General features: G+C 36.8%; 1 protein-coding gene across 6 annotated transcripts in view; it reads left to right on the top strand.

The window, feature by feature from the left end:
- Positions 1-15,338, top strand: part of Pign (phosphatidylinositol glycan anchor biosynthesis class N) — a 147,862-nt gene that overhangs the window by 59,842 nt on the left and 72,682 nt on the right. For 5 of the 6 annotated variants that reach the window (XM_028883394.2, XM_028883395.2, XM_028883393.2 and 2 more), the window contains 6 exons: positions 5,821-5,899; positions 7,102-7,284; positions 11,583-11,722; positions 14,278-14,377; positions 14,473-14,565; positions 15,050-15,141. In XM_028883394.2, the coding sequence (XP_028739227.1) occupies positions 5,821-5,899; positions 7,102-7,284; positions 11,583-11,722; positions 14,278-14,377; positions 14,473-14,565; positions 15,050-15,141 (687 nt within the window). The remainder of the gene's footprint in view (positions 1-5,820; positions 5,900-7,101; positions 7,285-11,582; positions 11,723-14,277; positions 14,378-14,472; positions 14,566-15,049; positions 15,142-15,338) is intronic. The other variant, XM_037211017.1, reaches the window with a different exon arrangement.

Below are 15,338 nucleotides of genomic sequence, written 5' to 3'. Positions count from 1 at the left end.
AATGGGACCCTCAAAGGGGTCCTGACCCACAGGTTGAGAACTACAGTCTCAGATGATTCTAAATCCTGGCATGCTGAACCATGGCATGAACATGGCACACACTTTTGATATGTCTAAACATATGTTGTCATTCCCTGGCTCCTGTTTTCTTACTGAGTGTCTCTCATGTACTATATATTGAAGCACAAATACTTCTTTAAAATCTTTCTCTCATTCTTCGTAATTTTCATCTTTTTTACTTAATTTAGCAAATCCTTCGTATTTTTAGGATGACAATATGACTATACCATTCTTTTATTTTTTCCTGCTTACAGGCCTACAGCATTTTAATAGCTTTATAAACAAAACAGAACAAACAAATATGCCTGAGTTTTACTCTGTGGCTCATTCTTGTCTGAAGTCTGCTATAAAGCTGAGGCTAGTTCCAAACCTGAGATCTTTGTCCCTGAGAGCTACAGGCATGTGCTACTACAACATACTCTTTGATAGAATTTTTACACATTAAGATTTACTGATTCATTCTGTGTGCTTAGCACTTTGCTAAGTATTATTGTAAAAATTAATGGAAGTATAAGACATTATGTTGGCCCACATGAGGTTAAAATGTAATTGAATGTGAATAAACTGATTATTAACCCACAGTAAAGTGGTAATGATATGAGGAAAGATTTGGAATGGGCCATAAAGATTTGATTTTTGAAAGCATAAAGATCTTTATGGACAAGAACTCAGATGTGAATGCAAGGTAGACAAATGAACAGTGGTGTGTGTGTGTGTGTGTGTGTGTGTGTGTGTGTGTCTGGGATCATGAGGAATCAAGAGGTATAGAAGTAGTCTAGGGAGCTTAGAACTGATGAAGTAGATAAAAGAAGCCATATCAATTGTAAGGAAGTTGGTGGATGCAGTCAGCATTCACTATCAGAGTAGGTCACAGGGAGGGAGAGGGGGTCAGCAATAAAGCTTTTGTTTAGCAAGTTCAGTTTAGATACATCCCTCAACAAAAATGTCTGTGCCCTTGGCTCAGTAATTCAATTTCTAAGGCTTCCAGGAAAACATTCCAAATGTTTGGTGTTCAAAAACGTAGGAAAAGGGACCAAAGCAACATTTTGAACTAACTGTTTTCATTTTCTTTCTATTCCTGCCCTTGACACCTTTCCTTTTTTTTTTTTGTCAATTTATAAATTTATTAACTAAAATGGTTCTGCAATAAGATAAGACACTTGACCTTTTTTTGATATTTTTTTTATTAAGAAGTTTTTTTATTCATTCCATATACCAACCACAGATCCCCCTCTCATCCTTCCTCCCACTCCCCCCAGCCTTCCCCGCCAATCCACCCCTTGACACCTTTTCTTACAAATCTAAGTAAATAATGTGGAGAGGGAGCATGGGAGAATGGTGGGTTCTCCTGCAGTCGGAAACATGAGCGCCCTTGATTTGGTTCTCCCAAGCTGAACCAGCTGGGAGATGTTAGAATCAGAACAGGTTGTTTTTCCTTTCAAGTTTATTTGTATTATTTTAATTATGTGTAGGGGTCTGTGTGTGTGTGTGTGTGTGTGTGTGTGTGTGTGTGTGTGTGTATGCATGTGTGTGCCCGTGTGCACGTGTGAGAGTGCATGTGTGTGCAGCGCCTGTGGAGGACACAGTCACAGGCAGTTGTGAGCCACCTAACATGGATGCTAGAACTGAACTTAGGTCCTCTGCGAGAGCAGCCAGTGTTCTTAACCACTGATTCATAGTTCTCCAGCCCCTCAACTGATTCTTAATCAGGGTTTCCTATAGAATGAAAGAAAGTTCATAGATAGTCTTCTGTGGTTCGTGAATTTTTTGGGAAATCATACAAGGTTTGGAATTAAGAGTATTTTCTAGAGAAGTGTCTTAAGTTCTAAAATAAATTTTAGACCATCCCACCTTAAGTTATTTGAAAGATTTACTTCTCATCAAAGTTAAGTCTCATCAGAGGTGGGGAACCACTAACTAGAAAGAAAACCAGTGACTATGATGTGTTGAACCATGCACAGCTGTCCTAGTCTTTGCCATGCATCACACAGCGTCCAATGCCATCAGTAACTTTTTGTGCATTGTTAAGATGTGATGGTACTCCCTTCAGAAATGTAAGCTTAGTTCAGCAGAATATATTCAAATTTGCATTTAGACATACTTATTCCTTTCATAAAGATAATTGTTCTGATGATATTTGTTGCGTTCTTTATTCTAAAATGTTAATAATGCCTTTGGGTTTATATAGTTTTGGGTTATTCTCTATGCTTAGTATTTCCCTGAACACATTGTAGTGTAAGAATGCTGACTAGGTTCAGATTATTTTTTTTTTTTTTTTTTTTCTACAAAGTTTGTAAACTAGGGGTGGAGAGATGGCTCAGTGGCTAGCAGCATTTGCTTCTCTTTTTTTTTTTTTTTTTTTTTTTTTTTTTTTTTTTTTTTTTCCATCACAGGCAATTTATTTTGTTCTATTCATTCACAGTTAATACAGAAAATACTTGGAAACATTTCCATATACTGTTTGACACAGAAATCATCAAATAGAAGTATACAATGTTGACAGGAGGCAGTACATTTATAATTTATAACCCCAAATGTATTTATAAATTAGAAATGGAAAGATCTACAAATGAAATTATGAAGGTTCACCAAAGTCATTTAATCTGTCAGTTTCTCATTCATTTTTATGTCTTAATAATATTCTATTGTATGAATAAGCCACATTTTATTTCTCTCCAGTATTTGATAGCTATTTGAGTTGTTTTAACATTTTTACTATTAGCAACACACTGCTGTAAACCTTCATGTACATGTTTCATAGGTGCACATTTTCAGTAGTTTGAGGATATATTCCTAAGGGTAGAATTGTTGAGTAACAGAGTAACAATGTTTTGCATTTTGACCAACCACCAAACTGTTTTGCCAAAGTGGCACACCATTTTACAATCTCACCAAATCCTTGTTTTTAAGGCTCTGATTTTTGTACAAAAGCATTCATTCTGTCAGACCAAACCAGGAAAAGTAAGCTATAGTTCAGAGCTGTTCTATTCCATTTACTATGCAAAGCCATTCTTGGGAGTATTCTTGCAGTGTTCACCTTTTCCTCCACCACTTTTTTTTTCTTCTTTTTTTTCTGGTTTATTTCTATCTATTACAAATGTATAAAAAATCCTCCATCAACGCTGCTGATAGCAGCAGAACCTTGAGAAATATACCTTTGGTTTGCCTCAGAAAAGGAACACATATTGCACTGTAAAGTTTATAAAATTGGCGCAAAACATTGTGATAATGTTACAATACCAGTTTTAAGAGTTCAGTGACTAATGGGGAGCCAATGGGATACATGCAGAACTGTGAAAGCGATCTCACTTAGCCAGCTGTACACGTAGACTGTAAATCTACATTCAGATCATTTCTGAACTAAGACTATCATCTCAGTTTATCTGTTGAGGTCAACCAGGAAACCCTAGAATATACCTTGATTTTTGCAAAAATCAAAATAGGGGGAGGGGTTTCTTCAGCATTTCAGTCCACGAGTAACAGTATCCTAACAGGCAAAATGTTCTCTCACTGTCAACATAGAATGAACTGCTGCTGGAGGTCAACTTGGGCTTTAATTTGCATTAGCACTTACATGCATAGTAGTCCAAATTGTTGATCTCATGACTTTAAAAAGTAACTCTAAAAAAGGAAAATGGCCCTTCTTGGAAGACTAAAGAAAGACATCCAGTCATAGTTGTAAAAAGTCTCATCAAAACAATATACCCTTTTATGAATTATGCCTCAATTAAAAAAAAAGTAGCCCCAAATAAGAAGCAGCTCTGAAAAAGAAAATATAACTTAAGATATTTGAAAAAAACAAGGTGAATACAGGTTCAAAAATAATTAAGATACATCTTCTTAAGGTTACCTAGAATTAGGCTTTAAAGAATTCTACCATTTCAAGTTTACCACTAGTTACTAGATACCTATTTACAAACAAGATGTTCACCTTTTTTGTTCCTTTATCAAGAGAAAAATCTACCTTCAGACTATGAGGGTGGTGATGGGGAGGGACTAGAAAACAAGATTCAAACAATCCCATGCAAATATCACATTTTTCAAATGGAAGAACTCCAAACTGCACTAGAAGATCCAATCACTAAGACACTTTCCATTGAAATGATTTAAGTACAACTACATGGCACCAAGGTTTAGGCCTAATATAGGCCTGACAACCAAGTCCTTGTTTTCTGGAAGAAAGGCCTCAAAAGTCCCACTCAATTCCACATAACAATACTTCAAAGATCAATTAGGTTTTCCTTTCCTTAATATTTTTGTTTTTGACTTCTAATCTTAAAGACTAGATTAAAACTTAGCTCATTTCCCCGAAGGCATTGCTTCCCTTTGCTCTATGAAAGAGTCCACCAAGACCTCTTCCTCAAAACCATCTAGCCCCCAGCCTCCAGCCTGTGCTTGTGATGCATCTTTCTCAACATCCTGAAAAGGTAATGTAGGTAAAATATGCTCATAAACATTAAAACTAGTTGTTAGAAAGACGTAACTAGCTTTATAGTTTAAGTTTTAGAACATAAATACTTGCAGCTTAATCTGCACTGACAATGATTGTCGAAGCCCAGAATTCAACATTTACAAATTCTCATTCACACACACAAAACACACTATTATCATACAACTTGTGTCTTGACAGAATCTTCTGCTTTTTAAATCTTTGGCCTCCCAGTCAATCCAAGTTCAACCAACTTTTCCAAGTTCTGGTAGTTACCTGGACCACTGAGGCATTGCCACAAGACTTCTTCTCTTTTGAAACATCCTTTTCCTCTAGATATTAGGATAGCTACACCAGCTTGTTTCTTCTGTGGTATATGTTGGTGTGGGATTATCTATTGCTTGATTTTTCATGGATGTGTTTAGCTTCTTTGGGTTGAATTTTCCCTTCTAGTGCTTTCTGTAGGGCTGGGTTTGTAGACAGGTATTGATTAAATCTGGTTTTATCCTGGAATATTTTCTTTACTCCGCCTATGGTGATTGAGAGTTTTGCTGGGTATAATAGTCTGGGTTGGCATCCGTGGTCTCTTAGTGTCTGCATGAGATTTGTCCATGATCTTCTCGCTTTCATAGTCTCTATTGAGTAGTCTGGTGTTATTCTGATGGGTTTACCTTTATATGTTACTTGGTCTTTTTCCTTTGCGACTCTTAATATTTTTTCTTTGTTCTGTAGGTTCAGATTATTAGTTAACTCCCATTGTTGCTTAGGCTCTGGAGCACTTCTTTAATGTGGATTCTTAGGCCCTGTTTTGGTCAGATATAAAAAGCACACTTGAGGAGTTACCCTGCTACTCTGTCTCTGTGTCTAGTACAGACACAGGAAGGCTTGGTGAGGGAACTTGGTGGTCTGTTAACTACCTTGACTTAATCAGAATTTCTTTGTTTTGGCCTTAAATGTCTTTGGAATGGTGGTTCTTATAGTTTTCATAAATATAGTTGGTGTTTGAAGCTTTGTGTCAGGGGCTGGAGTATAGCTTATCAGTGGGGCCCTTGCTATCATGTCCAAGGCTTTGTGTCTGATTCCTAGCATTACCAAAAAATACAAACATAAAAGGAAATCTGGGCTCAAGAACACTAAGTTTAACCATAATCTCTTTCTTGGAGGCATTCAGATAGCCAGTACAGTTTAACTTAATGTTTCCTCTCTTTTCCATTTGTATTTGGTTTTGTTTGGTTTTCTCAATTTTTAGTCTTACTTTCACATAAGAATAAAAAGCAAGAAATGATAGAAACCAGCTGAGGAAACACTCAGACTGTTCTTTCTCTTTGTAGGTTGCTCTCTGATTCTCAACAGCTGGATACTTTAAGGAAAGCAAGGTCTTACATAAAAGAAGAAAAGTTTGATGAAGCAGTAAGTACATTGGCACTCGAGGTCAGGTTAGCTGTGTGTGGGGAGCATATCAGGCAGGTTGGGAGGTTTTCTGAGGAGGGCCTTTAGCCTCAGACATTCTTCTCCTTACTTGAGGCAATCCGTGATTGCAGCTTTCTAGTTTGGCTTTAGAAAGGAACTGTATTGCTATTTCTTTTTTTAATGAAAACACAAATTTCAAGTAACCGTCATCCTCCTATGAGGGTGCAGAGCACCACATTTGCTGTTTACCCCACTGCATTCCTAACGAAGCTTTGACTCAGACTGCGTCTACCCACTGTTTGTTGTGTTGGGTTGTATTGTGTTTCCATTTCAGGGGGTTGAACATAGGATCCTGTGCATGCTAAGTAAGCACTCTACCACTGAGCTGCATCCCCGGCCCTATTGTATTTGTTTAATTTATCAATTCCTTTACTTTTTATTATTATTTTTTTAGACAGAGAATTGCGCAGTTGCCCAGGCTAGTCTCAAATTTACAGCTCTCCTACCCCAGCCTCTAAAGCAGTTGGGATTACAGACATGTGTCACCATGCCTCACTAAAAATTCTTCCATTAAAAAAAAAAAGCCTAAATATACTAATCTGTATATTTATAATTTTTTAATTATGATTTTAATTTTTATACTTTTTCCCTGGTAGTATTTGAACCCAGGGCCTCTCATATGCTAGGCAAGCACTGTACCACTAAACTACATCCCCAGCTCACTAAACTATTCTTCTCTTCTAAATACTGTTATTTTGGTGATGTTTTATAGTAGACTTGCATAATATAATATGAAAGTAAAATATAATGCATATGCACACGTGCTTACGTATGTGTGTGTATATATATAGGCATTTCCATTATTTGGGATATATACTAGAGAACCTTCATTTCCTGTACCTGTTTTTCTGAGGACCATTTCTGCATAATGAATTATTTTCAAACACTACATAGATCACAGACAGTTTCCGTTAAAATGCCTTATCTTCCCAAATTGAAAAATCTCTTTTATTTTAAGATTTTTTTTTTCATGGATGGCAAGAAGATTCTCATAGTTGAAATCTGTTCCTATCCTCCCATCTATAGTTACTCACTCCAGTATACTTAGTGAATTGGTTCTATGGAATGCCAGTTTTCCCTGGTTTGGGAAACGTGGCATTTATTGTTTCACTGAAAGCTCTATGTATGTTTTGTCCCCACAGGTCTCCCTCTGTGAGGAGCTGATTGATCTCGCATTGAAAGGACTGTCTTATTATCACACTTACGACAGATTCTTTTTGGGCATCAGTGTTGCAGTTGGTTTTGTGGGATGGACGTCTTATGCTTCTTTGTTAATCCTCAAGTCTCATTCTGATCTCACAAGAAGTGCTAGGAAGGAAGTTAAGGTAAGTTTAGAAGATGTAACAGAGATTCAGATGATGGAATCAAAGTCACCAGAAATAAGGACTAAGAAACCGAACCAATCATGTATAATGAGTTCATGGACTATGTAAATTGTAAGGGTCAGTGAACTGATGTGTCTCTCCTTTGCTTTCATTGTACTGGCTATGTTTTTTTGTTGCATCTGTCTTTTCAGTGGCTAAGAGGAGACATTGATAACACTGCTCTGTAACTTAAGAGAAGCATAAAGAAATATATATAAATAATTTAAGTTCTTCTGTAGTCTTAATGATGCTGTTTCTTTTTTTCTTTTTCTTTTAATAACTACTCAATGTCAGTATTCCACATACGTCTAAAATAGGTTATTAGAAAATGATTTCAGAGCCAGGAGAGATGACTCAGAGGCTGAGAATGTTTACTGCTCTTGCTGAGGACCTGAGTTTGGTTCCCAGAGTCCCTAATCAGGTAGCTCACAATCACCTGTAACTCCAGTTCCAGGGAATCTGTTGGTCCCTGGTCTCCCCGAGCATCTGATTACATATGACACATAAATTCATGCAGGCACATGCACATTAATTAAAAATAAATCTTAAAAAAGACCATTTCAAACCAGGTGCGGCGGCATACACCTTTCATGACAGTACTCAGGAGACAGAGGCAGGTGAATTTCTAAGTTCAAGGCCATCCTTGTCACAGAGCAAGTTCCAGGACAGCCAGGGATACACAGGAAACTCTGTCTCAAAAAAAAAAAAAAAAACAAAACAAAACAGAAAAAAACCCAAACCACTCCAAAGCTCTATGTTTATCATTATCTCCTATTAAGAGCTAGACAAACAATAAAGTCATTGTTTAAATATTATTAATTAATAAAAATATTAAACAATTAAGATGATATTTATGCTTCTCTGACTTTCTTTCTCTTTCAACTTTCTGACATAAAATTTCCAGAATATTTTCTTTACCTTGTTTTAAGAATTCAAACCTAGCTTACTATGCTTTCAATGAAAGGAAGAGGTCAGACCTCTAAACCAGTGGTTCTCAGCCATCCCAGTGCTGCGACCCTTTAATAAGTACAGTTCCCCATGTCGTAGTGACTCCCACCCATAAAATTATTTTAGTTGCTACTTCATAACTTTAATTTTGCTACTGTTTGAATTGTAATGGAAATATCTGTTTTCCAATTATGTTGGGTGACCCTTGTGTAAAGGCCATTCTACCTCTCAGAGGGGTCACTTCCCACAGGTTGAGAACCACTGCTCTAAATAGAGACTATAACAGTACATACATGACTTTATTGCTTTAAAACACTTTCCTATCTTAAAGTATTTTGTTGACTATCTACCAGGCAGAGTATCCCACCTCTATTTCCTTTGCTTCGTTCTCTGGAATGATTATTACTGTGTCCAAATTCTGTAAAAAGTAATGTATTCTGCTAGTATATTTTTAATAATAATAATAATAGTCTATAAACATTTCTAGTGGTAACTTTTACCATTTTATATTTTATTTGTCTATAATGTAGAGAAGAACATTATTGCTTTATTTTGATTTTTTACAGTTCTGTAATACATCTTAAATAATTTCTCCCAAGTAATTTTAATTATTTCAGTGTTTTTGAAGTTGGCTATAAAGGGAATTATTTCCTACATGTTAGAGAAATACACTGAAATGAATATGTTTTGGTAATGGAGAGATGTGTCTAGGAATTCCTGTGAGTCATTGAAATGTATACTGCCATCTTCGCCTCTAAATGTGCACTCCAAGTTCTGATGAGACTGAACTGAGGGGAATTTACCAACTTGGTAACAGCCTCCCAACCAGGGTGTGGGGGACTGAGATCTGGAACTAAGACTACTTTTTTCTCTTGCTGTTCAGAACATTAAAAAAGAAGGTATATTTTTGTTAATGTGTCAGGAATTCATTGTTGATAGTTCTTTATGTTTACTAATTTGATAGTGCAGTCAGTATTTAATTGAGTGTATAGTACAATGCTCAGTGTTCTATAGAGAAATAATGAAGTTCAGATTTTACCATGAAAATTCTCGGTATTAAATAAAGTAGGTAAGAGACAAGCACACATATCCACCTCCATGATATTGATCACTAATATCATACTACAAATGACAGCCTTAGTGTATATTAAGTGTTTAAGATGATACAAGAACTGCCATATTTTAAATAAAAGAGAATCCACCATAGTGATAATGGGAAAAAAGTCAGTCCTGGTGTGAGTTCCCTTTGTTTTTAATTATGTGTGTGTACGTGTGTAGGAGGATATGTGCACACGAGTACAGGCACCTGTGGAGGTCAGAGGCATCAGATCTCCTGGAGCTAGAGTTATAGGTGGTTGTACACTATCTAGATGGGTGCTATTATCTGAACTTGGGTCCTCTACAAGAGCAATATACATTCTGAACCACTGAGTCATTTCTCCAGCTTCTTGTTGGAAATTTAGACTGTAATGAGAGGAGGAAAATTGAAGCAGATTGAGTGGTACAAGCAAAGGTACGCTGGGAAGCTATACTGTTGTGCTGGGCGTAAGTTATCTTTATTGATCTCCATCTTTTGCAAGTATACCCTACCCTGGATGTCTTATGAATATTGTTAGGTTTAACCTTGCTGCAATTTTGTTGATTATGATTCTTGTAGTATGGATGGGAGATTGAGGCTTAGATAATTCTACCATATTTTATTAACTCTAGAAAATCTAATTGTTTTTTAGACACTCTCATATCTCATCTTGCATTTATTATTATTTTTACTCATTTCAAAATAGTGTAAATGAATTCTCATTTCTTGCAATCAATTGTAGTGTAGCCCCTTTCAGTTGTAGAGATCTCACCTGTCCATACTTCTTTAAATTTGCCCTTCTATCCCCCATCATTTTACTATAGAACTTCCACTGCTGTCTCTTAATCTTTATTTCTTGTGATATTGATTGAGAGATTTTGTAATCTCTAGTGCAAATAAGAATAAAAATAAAGATAATAGCCATCATTTAGTAAGCAGAAATGTTTTAGTTACTTTGTTAAGCCCTATGTAATCTGATTTCTTATTACCGATAAATATATATATATATGTACATACATACATACATACATACATACATTTATTGTTCCCATATTATGGATAGAACAAAACTTTGTCTAAGGAAAGCTTTGTACTTTGGACTGATCCCTCCCACATTAGTTGTTAATCAAGAAAATGCTGCACAGACATGCTCACAAGCCAATCTTACGGAAGCAGTTCCTTAGTTGAAGTTCCCTCTTCCTGGATGTGTAAAGTTGACAACCAAGATCATCTACCACAATATCATAGCCAGCTTACGAACTCGAACTTAAAGCTCTTAGTTACTGTGTTGTGTTTCAGCCTCTTTTTACATCGATGTCCTAGCTTATCCTTGATTTCTTCATAATACTTTATGCCCGTAGAGAAAAATATCAAAAAAGAGATGGGAAATATTTAATATTTTCTTCTTCCCTAAATTTGTGTATTTCCAGAAAGAGGTTCTTAATTCCCACTCTATTTACTTTTGGCTAACAGGCTGAAAAAACAGAAAATAAGGAATGGAAACAAAAATAGCACCTTCCCCCCAGTCCCCAGCTCCTTTCTTCTCTCTAGGCATACTTAGAATCTTCTGAGGGTACTTAATGAACCTTGTACCATTTTGTAACCACTGCTTCAGACCCTAGAACTGTAGTTCTTAGCACTGTTACATTCCCTTAAATGGGCCCATTTCCTAGTTCTTGGACTGTGTGTTCCTGACTCTTGCACTCACACCTGGCCCAGAGCACCAAGAGGCCTTGGTAGTCTGTGAAGCTGGCACTAGTGACTTACATGTGGGGAATTTCTTATTTAGCAGGTGGTTGAGAGCAGTAGATTTAACTCAAGAGGCCAACTGTGTTTAGGCAGCGGGAGAGAGGCGAGTGGGCAGCATGACAGGTTGGAGCTTGAGTAGAAAGAAAGCTTATTTCCAAATGAAGAAGAGTTTATTGTGTGATAAATAGGTCCTTGTGAACTAGCCACAGAAGCCAGTCAAGATTTAGAAAAATTGTTTCTAACAGGAACTATGTTCAGAGTTCTAAATGAATTATTTACAAACCAACTTTAGGACCATTGCCAGTCTGCAGCTGAGAATTGAACCATTCTAGGATGGCCAGTTTCTTTCCTGATATGCAGTCACCCTCAAATGATAGATTTTTCATTTTGAAAGAATTCTGATTAATAATCTAGTTGAAGAAACATTAGAAGAAAATAGTTTTCATGGGTTTGGATGTGTTTGAATGTTCTGTTTCGTTTTCAGAAACCACACCATCTCTTGTCATATGGCTTTGTAGCTATTGGTGTCTTAGTGGCGTGCTTCCTGATGATCCAAGCCTGTCCCTGGACTTACTATGTGTATTGCTTGCTGCCAGTGCCAATATGGTATGCAGTTCTAAGAGAGTAAGTAACATGTCTTTCTGCCTTGTTTTCCAATTCACTATCAGTTAAATCTGTATTTAAAATGCATTAGATTTTGTAGAAGAATTTTTCTTTGGGCAGCCAGCTCACAAAAAATGACATGGAGACTTATTATTAATTATGAAAGCTTGGCATATAGCTTGGGCTTGTTCCTAACTAAATCTTATAACTTAAACTAACCCATTTTTATGCATCTATGTTTTACCATGTTGCTTTTTACTTTTCTTTCAGTCTGTATGTTGAACTCCTTGTCTCCTTGGTGTCTCCCAAAAAGCCCATCCTTCAGCTCCACCAAAACAGAAAAAAGCCATGCCACTCAAAACCCCTACTACGTCCAATGTGTCTTTTTATCTCTTCCAAATACCTTCTGATGCTTTCTGATCACTTTCTGTCAACTACTTACTAATTCAGCCTCCTGACCCAAGGTTAATTTTATTTAATTGATGCATATGCAAACTTGGGATTCACAGTGAGATTGAATATCCCTCAACAAGTTTTCTATAGCATAAGTCATAAAAGATGGCTATAATACTCTCAGCTGTCCAAACACTCTCACTTTGTTTACCACTGCATAAGGTTGTATATTACACATACCTTTTGACTTACCTTTTTGACTTCACCTGCATTGCCTTGAGGAAGCAGTGACTCCAATCTTTTCTTTGACTAGTCTTCAAACAAAAATGTAAAATAAAATAACATAGTTGATATTAGTGTGCTGTCATGAGTACCTTACATCTAGAATTTATTTTATCTTGTATTTCAGATTATCTTCATGTTTTGCAAGATATGTGTTTTCTTTCCATACTCTGTACTTTTTTCTTAGCCATCAAATAAATGAAACTTTGTAATTATATAGAATCTATATATACTGACAGAGTCTACATTATTCACGTGTGCTATGGTTCTGTCTCTATGTACTTCCTCATGATGGTCTAAACGTGGATTCTTACTATTACATTCAACTGGAAAGGAATGCACTCAGTCAGGTTTCAGACACTTTCAAGTGCATCTTTAAAATTGCATAGCAGGATGGGTGTGATAGTGCATGCTGTGATCCCAGTACTGTGGAGACAGAAGCAGGAGGATCTGGATTTCTAGGTCTGGACTTTATTAATAGGTTGCATGGAAAATAAAACAAAAAGTGAGTTTTTAGGCTGGCTAGATGGCTCCACAGGTCAAAGCACCTGGGACCCACATGGTAAAAGGATCGAACAGATTCCTACAGGTTCTTCTCTTACCTCTATATCCACACTATGGAAAGTACACCCATACACATATATACACACAATAAGTAAATAAAAATGTGATATTTAACCCATTTTTTTCTAGAATAAAAACTCTACAAAATGACTTCATTCAATCTTATGTGCTTCTTTGCTTATTCACAGTAGAAAACAAAAGAGATATTCTCCTGGTAGTACTGACTTTTTTATGTGGCTGCTTAGCAGTGTGATAGCATTCTATTCTATAGCCATTGTTTTCAATCAGAAAAGGTCATAAACCAAATGACACTGGCCTTTTACAATTACCTACTTAATGCTCTACAAATGCTAAAGTTTTTCTTCTCAGTGATGAAGTGTAAAATGTACTCAACTATGTAATACATTTTTGGTGGTTATAAATTCTCAATTACAATTAGTGTACAATTAATGACATCTTAAATTGGGTTTGGAAAAGGTTATTGGGCTCAGTTAAAAAGTGCAATTAGGCTGGGAGTAGTGGTGCATGTCTGTAATCCCATCTCTTCAGGAGGCTGAGGCACAAAAACGGGGCTTTTGAAGCCAGCCTGACTAAGTAAAGTTTAAATGAAAAGACTGAGGTTTTAGCTTAGCATCAGAGTGGATGTCTGGCATGTGTAGAGCCCTAGGTTTTGTCCTCAGTACTTCAAATAAACAAATAAGTCAATAAATGCAATTAAGACTTTCCCTACTAAGGCTATGGATTGTAGCTCAGTGGTAGATAAATAATTATCCAGGTGAGTTTCAGGATTTTTTTTTTCAGTTTCCATACTTTTGGGTTCATTTTATTTTCTTTCTAGTTTATTTGCAATGCATGTACCTTTGTTTAAAGTAAGATTGTACAAAAATCATTTATTGAACCAGGTGGTGATGGTGCACGCCTTTAATTCTGGCACTTGGGAGGAAGAAGCAGGCAGATCTCTGTGAATTTGAGGCCAGCTTGGTCTACAGAGTGAGTTCCAGGACCACTATGACTACACAGAGAAACCATGTCTCAAAAAACCAAAAAAAAAAAAAAAAAAATCATTTATTGTCATTAATATTTACAACAGCTAAGCAAATGCTTGTCATCATTTTCCCCAAAATACTTAAGGATTTCCAGCTTAATAAGTGGAAATAAAAGTAAGCAAAGCCATTGAAACAAATTGCTATAGTTTATCTTGAATTTTAAATAATCTGTGAATGGAAATTTCTGGGATTTTTAGCTGTGAGCAGTTTTTATTTTTTGTATTATGTTGCTAATTTTAAGATGCTTTGCAAATTAGAAGTAATCTTTTTGTAAATTATCTCCTCAAACAGATATCAAGTTATTCAAGACCTGGTTTCATCACTGTTGACTTTTCCTCTGAGCCATTTTGTTACCTACTTGCTTGTGTTCGTCTTGGGAATTGAAGTACTGGTAAGCACGTGACTAGGCTGCATCTCCGGGTGTCTTGCATTTTCACGGCACTGGATTAGAGACCTTACTCTGGTTTTCTTGGCATGTATCACCAGGTGTTGAGTTTCTTCTACCGCTACATGCTGACAGCAGGTCTGATTGTGTTTGCCGCTTGGCCGTTTCTCACCCAGCTGTGGACCCGAGCAAAGGTATAAGTATGAAAATTTCTAACAATAAACAAACACAAACCAGGAAATATTATTGAAGGTAACCATGTTTGTAATGGTTGATCTTGACTGTCAGCTTGATGGGATTAATTATCACTATAGAAACAAGTCTCCGCGAAGTAGTTATTCAAGATGAACAGTCTCGCCTGAACTACTGGGACTATCAGGGAAAAAAAAAAAAGGAGAGGCAAAGTGAGCAGCAACATTCATTTTTCTTCCTGACTCTTTGCAGTGTGACCAGCTGCCTCCAGCTCCTGCTGTCATGACCTCCCCCACCCCCCATGATAGACAGAACTAGAAGGGAAACAAACCTTCCTTCCTTCAGCTGCTTCCTGCTGTACATTTTGTCATTGCAATGTTACTTTCTACAGTAAATACCAGACAGGTTTTACTTTTAGTTTTACATTCATGCACTATGTGAGATGCTGAAAACAGATTTCTAAATCTATTTTTTTCTTCATTGTAGATCACCTGCCTGAGTTGGGCCCTCTTCTCTTTGCTTCTGGCAGTGTTTCCACTGATGCCTGTTGTGGGTAGAAAGCCAGACCTCTCTCTAGTGTACGTACAGTATTGTTTTCCATTTCAGAAGAATTTGTCCTCTGTTGATGTGCGCGCACACACATGTATGTAGGTATTCATGAAGGCCTCAGGAGGATGTGAGACCCCTTGGATCTGGGGTTGCAGGTGGCTGGGAGCCACCTGATGTAGGTGCTGGGAACTGAACTGCCATCCTCCAGCAGAGCAGGAAGTACTCT

Source organism: Peromyscus leucopus, chromosome 15 (assembly GCF_004664715.2).
Source record: "Peromyscus leucopus breed LL Stock chromosome 15, UCI_PerLeu_2.1, whole genome shotgun sequence".
Classification (NCBI taxonomy): domain Eukaryota; kingdom Metazoa; phylum Chordata; class Mammalia; order Rodentia; family Cricetidae; genus Peromyscus; species Peromyscus leucopus.
This window is presented reverse-complemented; position numbering and strand designations above follow the sequence as displayed.